We start from the raw sequence: 16853 nt of genomic DNA on the forward strand, positions 1-16853 counted from the left end.
CAAAAAGTACTTACCTCAAACTAGGCAACATTATAATGAGTGGATCTATGAAGTTCTCATTATAAACTGAAGAGAAAATTAATGTCATTTTTCTTGAAAACAAACATAAAAGAAAATCATGGCTCGTTGCAGTCAGGCACATAAACCTAACCACAGTCTGTTCCATTAGTAAACAGTGGATTAGGAAGGAAGGCCGTGGGTATGTGCTGGACTACAGATTGCCTGCTGCTCATGATTCATCGAACATGAAGCTATCGCCAATGAGCTCATCGCATTTGCTCCACTGCTCAGAGAACAGAGCAGAGCTTTAATCACACGCAGACACGCTCTCTCTCTGTCTCTCTCTCTCTCTCTCTCTCATACACACACACACACACACACACACACACACACACACACACACCCTCACACAATCCTCCTTTCTTCTGCTCCGGCACTTCTTTACCAAAGTAACACTTTATACAAGAAACCCAGAGGGACAGGTTCCAAAACTTTATACACCTTCAAATTGTAAATGGACATTTTAGGTAGAGAAAAGTGCATAAGAGTATTCGAGGGAAATGTAGAACAATTTCTTCTCTTGCACTCATCCCTAAAGCATGAGGATGAACCACTGATGTAAGCTGTGTAATAAATGAGATTCCAAGAGCCTATCTATGGCAACAGGATAGTCTGAAAACAAAATACCCAGTGTTTAAATCATCACCAACTAAAGAAGAGTGGATGCAAATGATGCGTAAATTGCAGGGTAATAAAATAGCTTTGATATTAAATATAGTTTATGTTCCAACTACGTACTGGCACAAGTTTAATCAGTTCTAAATTAAGGAATAACGTGTCTACTGGGCTGAAAATAATTACCATATGCTACTAATGGTATTAGTTTAAGTCATTATTTGTTAATAGAGAACCAATATATATTTTCTATTGTGTTTTTGTATTATTATTTACTTAGTGGTAAGCAACTAATGTGTAAATATGTTGAAAAATAAAATCCAGAGATCATGTACATAGTACATTATTATTTAGAGTATAATATTTAAAACATCAGAAAGTAGGTTCAAGACTGTCCATAGAACCTGCAGTCAGAACAGCCTTTTTTTTTATTTGACATTCAATATCGACTACAATGTGACACGGCTATCCCAAATTAACCAGCAAAATCATGTAAACAACAAAGTTGCACAAAATGCTGATTCAAAACAAAAAAAGCAACATGTCATGTTACATGGCCATTTGGAGGCACTTTTATATAACCACTGCATATAAAGAAACACAGGTCAGACAAACCAACAGGTCATTTTTAAAAAGAACAGCATACATTGTCCATTTCATTTCATGTGATAAATTGTCCTCAGTGCTGTTTGTGATAGCTGGAGTTGCTGTCAGCACCGTTTATGTTCTATGTAACAATCCTTACTGGAGCGATAGTCATTGAAAACAACAACAATGTCTCACTGACAAGTGACACACCCACTATAGCAAATTTCAAGCAATTCCCGTTGCATATTTTGTGCTACACTGGAAGGCAGTTAAGGAACAGCACTGTAACTGGGTTTACTCTTCTTGTATCTCCAATTACAGTTTAGCTGGAGTGAGAAGGTCAACACTGAATCTTTATATTGCTAAAACAATATGACATAGAAATAAGGCCTTTTTTCTGGCACACAGAAACATTCAAGCTGTATAGTGAAATTCGGTGATCTGCTCACAAGCAGTATTTGTGCTTGGTGACTGAAGCAAACACACCATTACATAATTATATTAAGGCAAGAAAACACAGTGGCTTGGCAGTTAAATGATGGTGCGTTCCTAAATGCGATTATTCTCATTGAAGCTTTGAATGAAAGCTACGCACCGACAGTGAGAGATTTATGTACGAGTTGTGCTCCCAACGGCATTACCTTAATACATTTGTGAAAGATTTAGTTAATAGAGCAAGATTACAACTATCTCCGACTTACAATTTAAAGAGAATACTACGTCTATTCGGATTTGTCTTTCAAAGTTTCCTCAAAGATATGCATAGACTCCTTTATTATTGCTCTTCTTCTCCTTTGGAAGTTTAAAACGAGCCCCGGGAAACCATGGCAACAGTCCCGTCAGACACCCCTGCCTGTGCTTTCATGGTTCAGAGCACACATTCGGGCCCACAAGAAAGTAAATGCAATTCTGATCATGCAGAGCTTGTGGCTGGAGTTGGGCTGAAGCCTTGAGTGCTCTCGTGAAACGGGATTCTGTTTCTAAGCACGGAACAGTGGATCACTCTAGAACACCATTTCCGTCCCTGTGGGAACATGACGTCTCCCCAAAAACCCCACCACTCCCCTAGTGCCCCAGCCCGCATACCCGTCTAACACTGAAGTTCAGAGAGTAGCACGCAGTCGAGAGGAACAACAGAAGCAAAGCATGCAGCGAAAAGAGTTTTTTCTGAAAAGACTGCTAAAACTTGCAGAAGACTTTACCAAAAGGCTTGCACTGATTGCTAATATATGCAACAAGAGAAAGTCACGGTAAACGAAATAGGAACCAATACATGCACATTTTGTGTGTGATTAAAATCAATCCACCCAACAATACATCTTAAAAACGGGTTTTTCATAATAGTTAACAGGCAAAAACAGAAAAACTAAATGACATATTGCTGAGGCACTTCTTTTTTCATTTTTCAAAACAACTTCAACCCTTTCTTGAAAACATCAGGGCTTTTTGAACCTACAGTACATTTAAATTCATTCTTTAGTAAAATGAAATTTTTTAAAAATGCAAGTTGACCCATAATCCATTTCAACTGTAAATTTCCTTGAAATGAAACCGGACATTAGCTGCATTTCTGGAGCTCTAGTTCATACACATTCAAACAGTTATTCCAGCATTCTTTAAACGTATCAGTTGCATATTTTCAACACAAATATGGAAGATGAAGAGTAAATGTAGTGCCACTTAAATGGGAAATTCAAGTAATGACCCCCATAGGTCTGTTATGATAGCAGAGTAGTGGTTATTCAGGATTTGAAATATGTTGTGAAAAGCAGCAGAACATCTCGAAGTTAAAATCCTATTCAGCTAAATTCCAAGAGGTAATTGAGAAACAGTGCTGGGGATTATATAAACTGAGCAAATTAAAAATACCTGGTGAACTTTAGCAGAATTTTTTAGAGAAATTCCTTATCCAATAATCAATGCTTCACTAACCAATGAAATACTTGGGGAACTACTAAATACTCTAAATGGCTCAGAAGACTTTCTGGTGCAGTTACACCAGTTAAAACTAGTGTAGCACACTTCTAGAATTTCATTTTTCAGGGGATAATACATTAACCTAAAAAAAATCACCAATATATGCTTTTGTTAGAGAAACAGATGTAATTTAGAACCACCACTGAATAAAATACTGCTCGACTGCAAAAAAACAAACAAACAAACAAACAAAAAAAAAAACAAGCCAGATTCCTGGCCATTTGATTCAATGAGGACAAGCTGTCCAATGCTGTGTGTTGTCTCTGTAGGTCAATGGTGTGGCAAAGATAGTGCTATTTGTTTCAGTACATAAAAGGAAGCCTTGCTCCAATTCACACTGTGGTTTCCCGCCCCGCCTTCAAATTAGGGGCTGACATTTGTCTGCGCATGCGGGGTGGTGTCTGAAAGCTGTTGTGGTGCTGCTGGTGGTTGTGAGTATATTGCTGGTGGTAGTTGTAGCTGCCATCCATGTTGTAGTGCCAGGGCTGATGGAACTGCTGATGATGCGGATGAAGGTAAGCATGAGGATGGCTTTGGTTGTAGCGCGGCTGGTAAAATGGCTGCAGTGGCGCAGTTTGCTGCTTTCTATCCCCAGAGTGCAGGGACTCCATTGAGCCAGAGGCCCGCTGGCTATTGTTAAAGGAGTTGCTGCGGCCTCTTTCATGGGGCTGCTGGCTCCTGTGGCCTTGGTTATGTCTTTGGCTTAGGCCTTGCTCCAGGTCTTTGCTTCTGCGCTGCCGTAATGGGCTAGGAAGAGGTGGGTACGCATGGGTGGAGGCTGCCGTCCTCCTGGGTTCCCCTTCCTCTTCGGTCACGTCCTCTTCCTGCACTGCCTCTTTGGGAACCTTTAGCTCAATCACCTGCTCGTCTGTGATGATAATGTGCGTGCCAGGACTCCAAGAGTTGCGATGCTTGGGGTTGCTTTTGAAAGGAAAGCGCAGCTTGCGGTCTTCAGGTGGGATGAAGCGATGCGGGCCACTTTGCCTGCGAAGCTGCTTGGAGATCTCTTGCTGCTGGAGGTTCTTCAGCCGTGTCTGCTCCTGTCGCATCCAGCGCATGCGGCCACGCTGGAACGAGGGATCGTCACCCATTAGTTTGTCTGCTTGATCATCGCCTTGCTCGTTTTCACCTTTGTCTTCAGATGGAGGCTTGCTTTCACTGGAACTGCGGGGCCTCATGGCTCCATTGGGTTCAGTCTTCTCTTGGCCCTCGGCAGAGATCAAAGGCAGCACCCTCTCCATCTTCAACATCTTGTTCCTGAGGGTTCGGATCTCTTCATCTTTCATGTTGTTCTGCTTCTTCACCTCATGCAAGATATCTTCCAGCTTATCTATGTGCACCTTCAGTTCATCCATATCGTTTACACCCCGCCCATTTGTGATGACGTCTTCGATTCGCTCATCCCCGACTCCCACTGTGTCCCAGACATCTCGAGCGACTGCTCGCCAGGAGTCTCGCTCGTTGGGGTCTTTCTTGTTGTATGTTGCACACAGCTCTTTCATCTTCACAATGGCCAAAGCCTCGATCTCCTGACGGGTGTGGCGGAAATCATTCAGAGCAACCTCATAGCAGATTTCCTTGACTGCTTGGATTTTCAGATCAGAGATGGTCACCCACTTGGAGTCCTTGCTGAGGCGACGGCGCTGGGGGATCTGGTACATTTTGATAGGCTCCCTTCTTTTGCCACTGCTGGGTAAACCACACTTTTTGACTATGGTTTGGAGTTTGCTGGGAGGCAGCTTCTCCCGCAGAGAGGTGATGAGTCTCCAGCTCTCCTCACATGACCTTTTATCAGAGTCATCGCCACTATCAGAGTCTCCGTCCTTTAAAGAACAAAACAGGAAACAAAACCAAAAAAGTGCGGAACAAAATGGAGAAATTAAAATGAGGAATTCAAATTAAAAGGAATGTTTTCTGTAAGGAATGGATACGAGTGATGATATGCAAAATGGGAACTTTTGCATCTGAGAAATTTGATGAAAAGGGGTTTAAATTTACGTCCACAAACAATCAACTAGACGAGATTTAATAAAGGAAAGAATTAACATGGAAAAATCTTTACCCTACTAGCAAATAAAGCAGTATTGATTTACCAGATATATCAAACAACTTTGATTATGCCTTGCATCAATAGGTAAATTACCTGATGTTGATAAAACTGTGAATTACTCAAATGTGGTGTTCCAAAACCAAAAGCTTGGTGTAAACAAGTATTTGATTATTATTATATGGAGGATTGTGTTGCAGTGATCATACAATTTTTACAGGCTATATAGGATAAAATGTACACAGAGTTCCCAAGTTGCATATCAGTATTAAACGTAATCATGATATGATCAAAATGCCAACAAAAAGGGGACAGATGTTGCTCTGGTTGACTGCTTTATTCTTTTTAACAGACTGCTCATCTCCTCTTCATTCTGTGCGCTTGAAAACTGCACCAGAAACATGCTTCAGAGGCATGCAGAAAAGAAGCCAGTGGATTTTTGGAGCAGTTCCCTCATTTGAAGTCCTTGATGGAGATTTTGGAGTTGATACAGCTCTAGCAGTGGGTTAGAAGACTCTTGCGTGTTTATTACGGGTCAGTAAAGAGAGAAAAAGAGAGGAAGGACAGGCTGGAAGGAAGTTAAAAGCATCGATTTCATCCACTACAGTTAAGAAGTTAGTTGAGAGAAAATGCAGTTTCTCATTTTTTCCAAGTATGCAGAGTACAGGACAAATCGTAGCCAGATAGCAAAGGCGCTAACAGGAGACAGATGGTGACTGTGTAATTGCAATTGGGATATGAGTGCATTGTGTCATGTCTGAGTGCCGTGTTGTGTTGGTGTGATTCTTTTTGATGAGATCACCAGAGCATTGGAGAGCTTGTCATCATTGATTAGGACCCCAGCACAGATAACTGTGTTCAAGCACATGCCCTTTGTGTTCATTCAGACACGTGTATAACTCAATGAGAAACCACATTGTCACTAGCCTTCATCAACTACAGCAGAAATCTTGGGTTATTATCACAATGCGTTGGCGACATCAGCAACTGCATTGAAGAGCCAGCGAACTCAAACGAAACGAACAGAAAACGATTTGAGCAAAATCAAAAGCCAACAGAAGGTTGACCAGCTTAACAACACTGCTTGACAACGACCACTAACGTCAGGCTCTATGCACACCTTGGAAATGAAACTGTACTGTTAAGAGATCATGCTACTAAAAACAGACCATGCAAAGGCAGCAACAGAATTAAAAGCACAAGATAGACATCATTTAGACAAAATTGAAATAAACCAAAGGGCCGTGTTTTGTAATTTGCTTACAAAACCACTGTGGTCAATACAGGGGCAAATAAACCAGGTTTTCTATTGAATTAATTAAAATGCAAATCCTTTTTCTTCTGCTGATGCTGTTTTGCAAGTTTCAGTTCTTCAGATCTACTAAAAAGAATTCTAATGAGGAACTTTAAAAAATCTATTATCGTGCTATATTAACTATGTTGGGAATAGAGTGGGTAACTGTAATTTCGACCTCTTTATCTCAGTCAGAATGGATTTCATTTCCATGCAAAGAGGTGCAGCCATGCACTGGGAAAAAGGGTTTCTCTCACACACTCACACACACAAAAGTCTCGAGGTGTCAGAGCTCAGAGTGCAGAATTAGTGCTGGTTGGACTTCATCAGAGCACGAGGGAGACCTGGAGTGTTCATTTTTATTAATTTACTAACATTAGCAACATGAAAAAAAAAAAAAAAAAACTCTTAGTGACCAATACAGAACGGCACATCTCTCCCCTCAAACAAAGCACACTGTTATTTCAAAGACTGTCCTCAAAATAGGACAACACAAGCAATATTTCAAACGGAAAAACCCCAAAAGTGGTTGCAAAATTAATACCAAATATTAACACTACAACCAATACAAAAAAAAAAAAAAACAAAGACTGACTGGTTGCACCAACATAGATTAAATTAAGCAAAGTTAGGAGTTAATCAGCAAGTTGTTGATCTAAGTTTTATTTTAATCTAAGTTCTGTTGCACCACTTAAAATAGTTTAACCTATCAGAGCGTTAAAATCTTTGACATCTATTAAAACCCTTACATTTATTCTGATTGTCTGCCATGATGGATTCACCAGTCTAAAAATGTAAAAAGCAATGATTTCTCTGGAAATCAATCATTACATGCATTGAAAACTAGCATATAAACTAAAATATAATCTAAAATACAGTGTTTCAGAAATGAAATTCACCTCAGCTGCAAGATTAAAAAGAATCCTAACCTGAAATTTAACCTTCACTTAAATCAATGGAGCCAAAGTTGATCGAAAGTTTGCTAATCTATATTTGTAAATTGTAAAGGCAATCCTTATTATTTTATAGCAAACTTTTAAATTGGGTGCAACTAAACTAACTAACAGATTAAATTTTATTTAATCCAGGTTAAATCTTAATCTTTCTTGGTGCAACTCAGTCTGAGAGCATATAGACTTATAGTCTTACCAGTCTCTGTTGCTCAAGCAGTTGATCAGCCTCCTCCTTCTCTTTTTTATAAAGGATCTCCATCTCTGTAAGCCTAGATATCATATAGTACAGGACACAAGCATAAGCGAGCGGTTCTGTTTAATCTTATATTCTCCTGTTAATAACAACCGGGTTTACACAACACTGAACATAGACCACAGAGATTTTATAACACTGCATTGTTTTTACAACAATCAGTGTTATCAGGTCTGTGCTATGAGGTCTGTCCTAAAGCCAACATGGCCAGGTGGCACTGCGGTACCTCTTCTCCATCTCCTGCTTCATGTCGATGCCCTGCTTCTCCAGAAGTTCTCTCTGGGCAAAGGTCCAGTCCACAGGCTCCACAGGCGTCTCAGCTGATGGTGTCTTCTCCCTCTCAGCTCGCGCCTGCTCAGGGTGGTTAAAGCGGAACACGTGGTTTTTCCCCATGATGATACGATTGCCTGAGAAACGTTTAAAGAAATACAGGTTTTAGGTTTAGTAGCCACCAGAGCAGCACTTGCACACGGAATACCTCTGCTCTTGAATTCTCAAACTGGATTGGCCAGGTGTTGATTAATTTTTAATAACAGCAGCTCAGACAGTAATGCAAATGATCATCAGGTTTCTATCAACACGGTCATTCTAATACATTATCATTTCTATAGTGACAACTCATTCACAGGGACCTGTATGGTGCATGCACCACATAATCGTGTTTTTTAACAAGGAAAAATGTGTCATCTTTGAAATATTGAAGCTTTCTGTAAGGAGACCTTTATTTAACATTTATGGAAGGAGTCTTAACATCTTAATCTTAACTGTTTAGGACAGTAATCAACGTCAGAGTGTTAAATACACCACCTGGATGTTGATTATTTTCCTATAACTACATGCCCTATTGTGTTTTATTCCTTCCTTACTCCATACAGAAGCTTTTACAGTACAGGTAAGCACTGTGTAGTGAGTGCAGGCTTTAGGACTCACCTGAGCGAAGTTGCACAGCGTCGCTCACACGCTTGCCATTTACATACGTCTCCGAGCCTTCACATGGCACCAGCAATACAATCACTGCAGAGTCAGCAGAAAAGTCAGTCAGTCACAACCTAGCACCAGCATATCAGCCTACACTCAATTAGCCCACATTACAATAGAAATGACTCTCAGAACGACACTGATGCAGAAGCCACTAAGCCACTAACTGTTTGAAATTTGAGTAGCCACAGCAGGAAATAATGTAAAACAAAGGGTAATCAAGATCCATTTAAATAAAACAATTCTAAAGATGATAGGCTGCTAACATTAAATGAATACGTCAGAGTTTTTCAAAAAAAATCTACTGGATCTGTAACTTATGTGTGTGTGCGACACAACGTATGATTTTGAAACCTTGCCATGTACTGAGAAAAGAACAGAAAAATTGGTTACTTTTAATGGAAGTCAATTAAAGTTTCTGCAAAAAATGCATATTTGTACAACACTTTCATGAATTATTCACTTAAAGGTATTTGTTAATTATGCTCTTACTCTTATGACTGCCTTTACACTTCCATTATATGAGTTTCTAACAGACAGGTTTGCTCTGTTTGTTCCATAGAGATATGTGCTGAAATTCTTTCCTATGATAATAACAGATACACTACAGACACGGCACATGGCTTGAAAAATGCTGAGTACTCCTCTAAATCCGTTTGCATAACAAACAGATGGTGTGATTTCGGCAAAACCTCACCATCTCCGTTGGCGTTCCTCTCGCTGCGGAAGATGCAGTGCTCCTCCCTGATGTGCGCTCCACTCAGAACAATATCTTGCCTTCTCTCTGCATCGGCCTGGCCCACCCTATCAACACAGAGGCACAATCACTCACTAGCTGGCCTACAGGGACATAAAGCTGCACCACTGGCCTGGAAACAGCTGCTCAAGCTCCCATCTGACTGAGCAGTATGATGAAAAAAATAATAAAAAGGTACCATTTTCTGTGAAGCCCATATCCATAAATCAATATAACTGTTATAAATCTAATCATAATTCTTTGAAAACTGGTAATAATTCCATGTAAGCATATAAACTTCGCCCCATAAAGTTCTGATAATGTGATGTATAATCATGTTGTAACACAAGTGTCACTATGCATTATAATGCCACGTGTTGTACTGCACAACTTTTAGAATGAATAATGGTTTGTGATAAATGATAAAGCATCTGTAATATTCAGTAAAAATCATAAAAACATTATACACATTTAAAATGACCTCAGCACTTCAAGTAAAGTGAATATGTTAAATTATTCCTAATTACATTAAATTAGGACAATATTAACTTGAACATAATTCAAGATTAATTACAAAAACACAGAAACAACTTATTTGAGGTTCAAAACTTTGTAATGATGAAGGCAGATTACAAAAAAAAAAGGGTATTTTGTTCCAAAACATCCAAAAATGATAAGGGTGCACATATAGATTGTAGCACCTACGGAACCTTGGAGGCATTCAATAATGAGATTAAATGTTTATAACTGTTTTATAATTGGTAATTAGTATTAATATAATTAGTATTATAGTTGCTTTATAATTATGCAGTATACTACATGGCATTTTATTAAATAGTAGCATGTGCTGTAAAACATTATTATAAGCTATCAATGAATTATTTATAACCCATTATTGAGCTTTACCATGCATTATTATTGTAAGCATAAACATCTTACAAGGAATCATTACCAGCGTACAAACAATTATAAGTACAGTTATAATGACTTACGAATATTCTAAAATATAGAAAGTGTTCCCAATATAATAAAATAAACAACAACATTATAAATGTCTTTGAGAGACGCTATGAAATCCAGTGAATCCTACATGAAGCCACTTTTTCACTATGAGGGAGGACAGGGTGCTCATTTTTTTGGGATCAAAGTTAACATTAGTTTGCATTAAAAATGAAAAGCTGAAGGTGTGTGAATCTAAAGAATGCCTGGACAGCTAAGGGGCAAAGGGAGTGCTTTCCTACCTTGTAACTCCATCTTTGATGTAGTACAGCAGGCATTCTGACATGAGAGGATCCTCATTCAGGTTAACCAGGTGAGGGGTCTGTGGAGAGAGAAACACGAATCAGGGACTCTACCTGAGACTCATCTGTCAGTACGTGCACAGGATGAATACTAGCGCTGTACAAAATCAGCGTTACTTTTATAACGGACGCACAGCCAAAAAAAATACACTGGATTACACAATGCAAAACTATTTTAAACATCGACTGCATAATCACGAGTCTACTTTTTAACCACCAACCTTTTTTGGGGAAAACACCCCATTAAAGTCAGCAAAGAGATCGCAAGGCCTTTCAGCGTAAAGCTATTTGGCAGGATCAACCCAGTTAAGGGAGGCAACGGGAAAAAAAGAATGAGTGAAAAAACAGAAATGAAGTCAAAATGGAGAAAATCAGGTTGCTTTAGATCACAGGTGAATGACAGAGAGGTAATAGAGGGGGAAGAGAGGGGGAGAGAGGGGGAGAGAGGGAGCATGTTGATGACATGCAGGAGGGATATTAAGCTAACTGGGAAAACTCAGTTATTAAGCACAGCTGAGTGACGCACATGGAGTTAGAGAGTGCCTCACTGACAGCTGCCCTCACACACCCACCACTCTTTCACTCTCTTTTCATGATCCTTCCGTCCCTATTTTTCTGTCAGGCTGAAAAATCTGTGCTGCCAGATCCTCCGGATACAGTGACACTAATCATGACTAGAGCTAGTGTGATGTTCCCGAGTGGCATTTACAGTTCATTGGGAGATCACTGCTCAGTGATGCCATACAATTCGTTTTCCAAATTTCTCCATGGGGAACAATCTAGACCATGCTTAGATTTGGCTAAACTGCACTAGAAATTTATTGTAAATATTGTAAAATATTGTAATTTGGACAAATGACTGAACTAGCTTTAGCGGACCTTCTTAACATACTTTAATAAATGTTTTATCATGTCTACCCTTTGTCTGACAGTAACATTTGTCTCCACTGCTGATTATCAAGCACGCACAATACACAGACACAGAGGAAAAAGATCTGTAGCTACTGAACCTCTTCTGCTTGTGACACAATCCAAAACTATTCTTAGAAAATGGCCGTCGATATATTTTACAGAATCTAGGAGGCTTGTGCGATATAATAATTTAATCATCACACGATCTTTTACTTCCACGATATCCAGTGAGGTTTACTCTGCTTATATTATATTTCCAGATTTTGTGTCAAAGCTCCACAATTTAACATGGCCATGAGCCAATCAGCCTATTATTATGGAATAATAAGAAAGGGTTTACATATGCTGGGTTTTTTTGTTTTTTCTTGCTCTCCTGCGCTGGTCAACACTCAGGTGCATTCAAACACTTTGAGAGGCAGATTACCAGAGAAAATGTCGGCCATGTACACATTAGACAACCAATTCATAAAAGGATTATATTGAAAATGTACAGTCATGGTTTTTTCTTTACTGAGGAATCACCTAAAAATCCACCAACCAGCTAAGTCACTATGTCACTGCCACTGCCAGCAAGCAGCTCCCGACTGCACACTTGCTAATATTATTTCACCTGGTAGAAATGCTTGTGTCCTGTCTTTTTTTCGGCTGTTGGCTAAACAACTATCGTTTATTGTGATTTTTTTTTAATCGCACAAGCCTAGAATCTACTACTGGGATTCAGGTTGGCTAGAAAGAAATTTCCACTACATAATGGAGGAAACTACTTATAACACCAGTACAAACCTGATTAGATGAAAAAACACTAAAATCTTCAACTGACAAGGAAGATGGTCTGTCATGACCAAACTAATAAATCCACAACACAATGTAAGCAAAAATAAATTAAAAAAGACAAGGAAATCAAATGAATTTGAATTGTCTCTACATTGTCTCAATCTCAGTGTGAGTAAACTTGTGCATGGTAATTAACACAAGCAAAGCAAAAGGCAATTAATGCATAGTTTGAGCGAGCAGCTACAACAGAAGGTGATAATGGCCTCTTGAACTTGACAGATGTCGTACCTTTTTAGGAGAGAAGACACCCAGGGTTCCCCCGTCCTCCCGGATAGCAACGCCCATCTCTGCCAACAGAGCCTCTCTGAGGAGATAGAAAGACAGCTGTTAAATACACGCCAGGCAAAATCTTTTACAAATTCATCCTGAGTCCACAAAAAGAAAACTCTTTGGGTTTTCAAATACTAATTTTGGTTTTCCCAGCACAACTGTAATAACTGTTATTATACACTGATAAACACAAGGAACAACAGCCATAAAAGCCTTAATAAAATAATAAGTGTAATATCTGCCAATATGTAAGGAATAAAACACAACAGGGCATGCTGTTACAGGAAAATAATCAACGACAGGGTGGTGTGATGCTACAATGATTACCACAGGAAAGTTGTTTATTTTCCAATAACAGCACATCCCAAAGCATTTTATTCCTCTTATACCACAGCAATTGGCCAATGCTAACAATTTTTATTTCTTAAAAGAATGATGCATCACTTTTATCTGTTTATAGTTATGTTATGAAATCTCTGTACATGTTTCAATTTAGGTCCTGTTATCATTACGTTATAGCATCTACAAACAATTCACCAATTCGCCTTTCTCTTTTTCCACTATCAGTAAAAAAAGTTAATAAGACAAAGAATGCACACTTGTCATTTTTCCGAGAAGCCGCAAAGCACAAACAGCCCTACGTCCTGAAGAATTTCCTGTGTTAGAAAACTTCAAGGAACTGCTTTCTCTCTGACTATTACGAAGCGCTGACAATGGAGACGCCTTCCATAAATGGTAAACAAACGCCTCATCACAGAAAACTTTACCATATGTTTATGCGGTGCGTCTGCCAAACGAGTCCCTCCGTTAGAACGAGTGCAAACCTGTGATTTGTCTTGCAGCCAGAACTACTGGCAGAGCGGCTGTTATAGAAAATGATTTAAATGCTTTAAAATCAATAACTGAATAACAAGCTTGTAGTTTAAGGGGTCAAAAGATGCACATTTTTAAAAGGCTAAAAAAATAGGCTAATGGCTGTGGACTGGAGCAGGAGAAAGTAATTTCTTTTAAAAAAAAAAAAAAAAAAAAAAAAGGACCTGCAAGAGTCTTTTGAAAACCATGATGTGAGATAACATCTGGGAGATGATGGAGATCACAGGAGATCACAGAATTCTAGACAATAACAGTGTCTCCTTTCAGCTGCACCTTTACTGACCTCTCCATCCGGATAGCCTCTGTCTTCCTCAGCTTCTCCTCCCAGGTCTCATTCAGCTCTGCTATGATCTTCTCAGACTCCTGTAGGGGGAGACAGACATGGTCTTGCAGTGAACAGACGTAACTGCTATCACTGCAATGTATTTGAATGTAAATATACACTATGTAATTCTATAGTGACCACTACAGCAAATAAAATGTGACTGATTGTTGTGGAATGTGCTTATTCACATCAACTTGTTTAATTTATTTTACACTTCAGACACCGGATTCAGGAGATGCCCTGCCATGTTAAATGATTAAACAATATAGATTCGTTCAGGATCCATTGAACTTGTCAAACCCAAGGACAAAAGGGCAGCAATCCCCAAAGCCACTCGGATGTAATTCTTACATAATTTGTTTAAAATCTGTATAATCTGAATAAGTGCGTTTAGTCTGGCCATTAGGATAAAAAAAAAAAATTAGGTAAAAAAGCTGCAGACAGACTTATTGTACTATTATTATTATTATTATTATTATTATTTTTAATCCTACCATCAAGCCACCGAAGTGACACACACTTTGCTCTCTGTAACTGACTGTTCGAGAGTGAGAGCACTATACTATAAATCTTCCTCAGATAAAGAGTGGAAAACAGAGCTAGACTAAAGAAACGGCTTATTCTCTGGATTATTTATTGTGTCTCTGCTTATTGTCCTGAGTAAAGAGGAAGAGTTGACCATCTGGTTTAAAACACAGGAAGTTTACAGTCTAAGCCCCCCTTCAAAATCCTTCCTAAAGGGTTAACACCCATGCCATCTGTTGTTCTCAAAAGCAGCACTTGTTTTCCTTCTGACTTTCATCAGTGTAAAATTTTGACTTTTTAGACGGTTCGATTTAATATAAAATATTTACTATGATTTCCAGATCATAAAGAACTGGATATACAGTAGAGACATATTACTAGTAATAGTGATCCAAAATAGCAATCATTGCTACATGAAAAATTTATTTTTATGCCTCACTGATGCAAATCACTCAAATTTATGATCAGCATACGACATAACAGATAATATTAACGTCTTTACTAATTTTTCATGTCCTTTTTAAGCCTAATACCCACAAAGAACAGACTATTTCCGTCTGATTTCTGAACTGCGTTGGCGGCTGACGTCACTGGATGACACAAAAGTGCAGGCCGTGGCTGTAACCATGGAAACTACAGCTCCGGAAGACGAGATGCTCTGACTGAGTTCTCAACCGGAGTGTGAGCAAGCAAATAAGAGAGAGCTAGAGAGAGACGGAGAGGACGCACGAGGATGACGCGTGTACATTCATCGCTAATAGGAGGAACGTGACGAGACAGTCATGTTTGCCTTGTGTTAAAAATAAAAACTGTCCATCAATTATCCATGCGTGGACAAAACAGACGTTATCAAAACATCCTCAACAAAAACTTTTATCTCTAACAGGATTGTCAGCTCAGCATCACAACTAAGGATAAAATCCCTCAGACCTTTCTAACGTTACCGCTTATCAGCAGCGGAACATTAGGAATAAATCTCAAGCCAATGAGCTCATGAAGCAGTCAGGTCCGGATAGGCTGTGGGATCAGGAGACGCCTGGAGCAGAGCTCACTAGCCACGTGTCTTCCATTGAACTGCTCATAACCTCATTCAGTGGAAATATCCATCATGGCAACACAGCAAACAATCCTCAGAGCCAGAAGCACTTTCAAAATCAGATTAGAGCTAAAAGGGCATTCATAGACTGAACTCTGCACATGTTTTCCTAGATATCTCTTAGGAAAAGCAATATGGCATGTAGCTTTGGGATTTTTGCTTAAATGATGACAGGACAAGGGCGTGAGGAGAGTGGGAAATATAGTAAATACATCATATCACAATACCTGAAGATGATGCATGATATATAGAACAATCATTAGGTTTGCAAACACTATGCTAGCAAAACACTATCAATCCATTTTAAAAAGAATATATGTGAAAAATTGACAATTAAGAAATAAAACAAGATGGGGTGATTGATCTTTTCCTTAATAGCCTGCCTCGAAGTGTTTCTCCCCCACTTCTAGAACAATTTACTCACGTTTTATTGAAGAAAGGCACGTCATGCTCTTTTATCCATTAGTTACATTTAATTTATATTCATTTATCTGTTATTACAGCTATAAATATTCATTCCCTTAACAGCCTCTCCCCTTTTCTCAATCTCATGAAGTTATTAAGACTAAAAAAAAAATTCAGATTGTCATGTTACGGATAAACTGCAAAGCACCCTGCCTTTTATCCTGAAGACTTTCCCGCGACAAACCACTGATACTGGAGACTCCTTCCAGAAACATTAAATAAACGTTCTCCTTACTTTCTTTGCTATAACAACACTTCTCACATAATCCGTTTGATAGGCTTGAATTATGTGGAATGTCTGTAATACAAGTCTGTGAATTAGCTGTTACTATAGAAACGATAACATATTAAAACAAGCACATTAAAATAAACCTGTGATTTAAACTCCAGCCAGTCTGGAGTCTGGCTGTCACAGAAAGTTAATCAACACTGTATGTCCAGTAAGACTCGAGAATTCAACAGCGCTGTGATAGAAGTGAAGAAATAAAACACAACAAGGCACGTTGTTATTGAAAACTAATGACAGGGTGGATTATTTTCCAATAACAGCACATCCCTAAGTGTTTTATTCCTCTGATACTACAGCAATTTGCCCACAATAACAACTGTTTATTTTACATAGCATAGTGTACATTTTATCTGTTTACATTTACGTTTATTGTTGTGGAATTTTACAGTAATAAACAGCAACTAAATAAACATGGAATAATAGCTCAGTGGACATTTGACCATCCAGTGAGCTAATAATTAA

The 16853-nt window shown here is 38.8% G+C and overlaps 1 protein-coding gene across 10 annotated transcripts in view; it reads right to left on the reverse strand.

Annotated features, from left to right (window-relative positions):
- kif1b (kinesin family member 1B) overlaps window positions 1-16853 on the reverse strand; it is an 87018-nt gene that overhangs the window by 29661 nt on the left and 40504 nt on the right. For 9 of the 10 annotated variants that reach the window (XM_053240999.1, XM_053241000.1, XM_034311824.2 and 6 more), the window contains 7 exons: window positions 13975-14054; window positions 12777-12852; window positions 10743-10822; window positions 9463-9569; window positions 8718-8801; window positions 8014-8194; window positions 7731-7803 (listed from right to left, as the gene is read on the reverse strand). In XM_053240999.1, the coding sequence (XP_053096974.1) occupies window positions 7731-7803; window positions 8014-8194; window positions 8718-8801; window positions 9463-9569; window positions 10743-10822; window positions 12777-12852; window positions 13975-14054 (681 nt within the window). Of the gene's footprint in view, window positions 1-1055; window positions 5064-7730; window positions 7804-8013; window positions 8195-8717; window positions 8802-9462; window positions 9570-10742; window positions 10823-12776; window positions 12853-13974; window positions 14055-16853 lie in introns of those variants that run through there. The other variant, XM_034311828.2, reaches the window with a different exon arrangement.

Source organism: Pangasianodon hypophthalmus, chromosome 16, assembly GCF_027358585.1.
Source record: "Pangasianodon hypophthalmus isolate fPanHyp1 chromosome 16, fPanHyp1.pri, whole genome shotgun sequence".
Lineage (NCBI taxonomy): Eukaryota > Metazoa > Chordata > Actinopteri > Siluriformes > Pangasiidae > Pangasianodon > Pangasianodon hypophthalmus.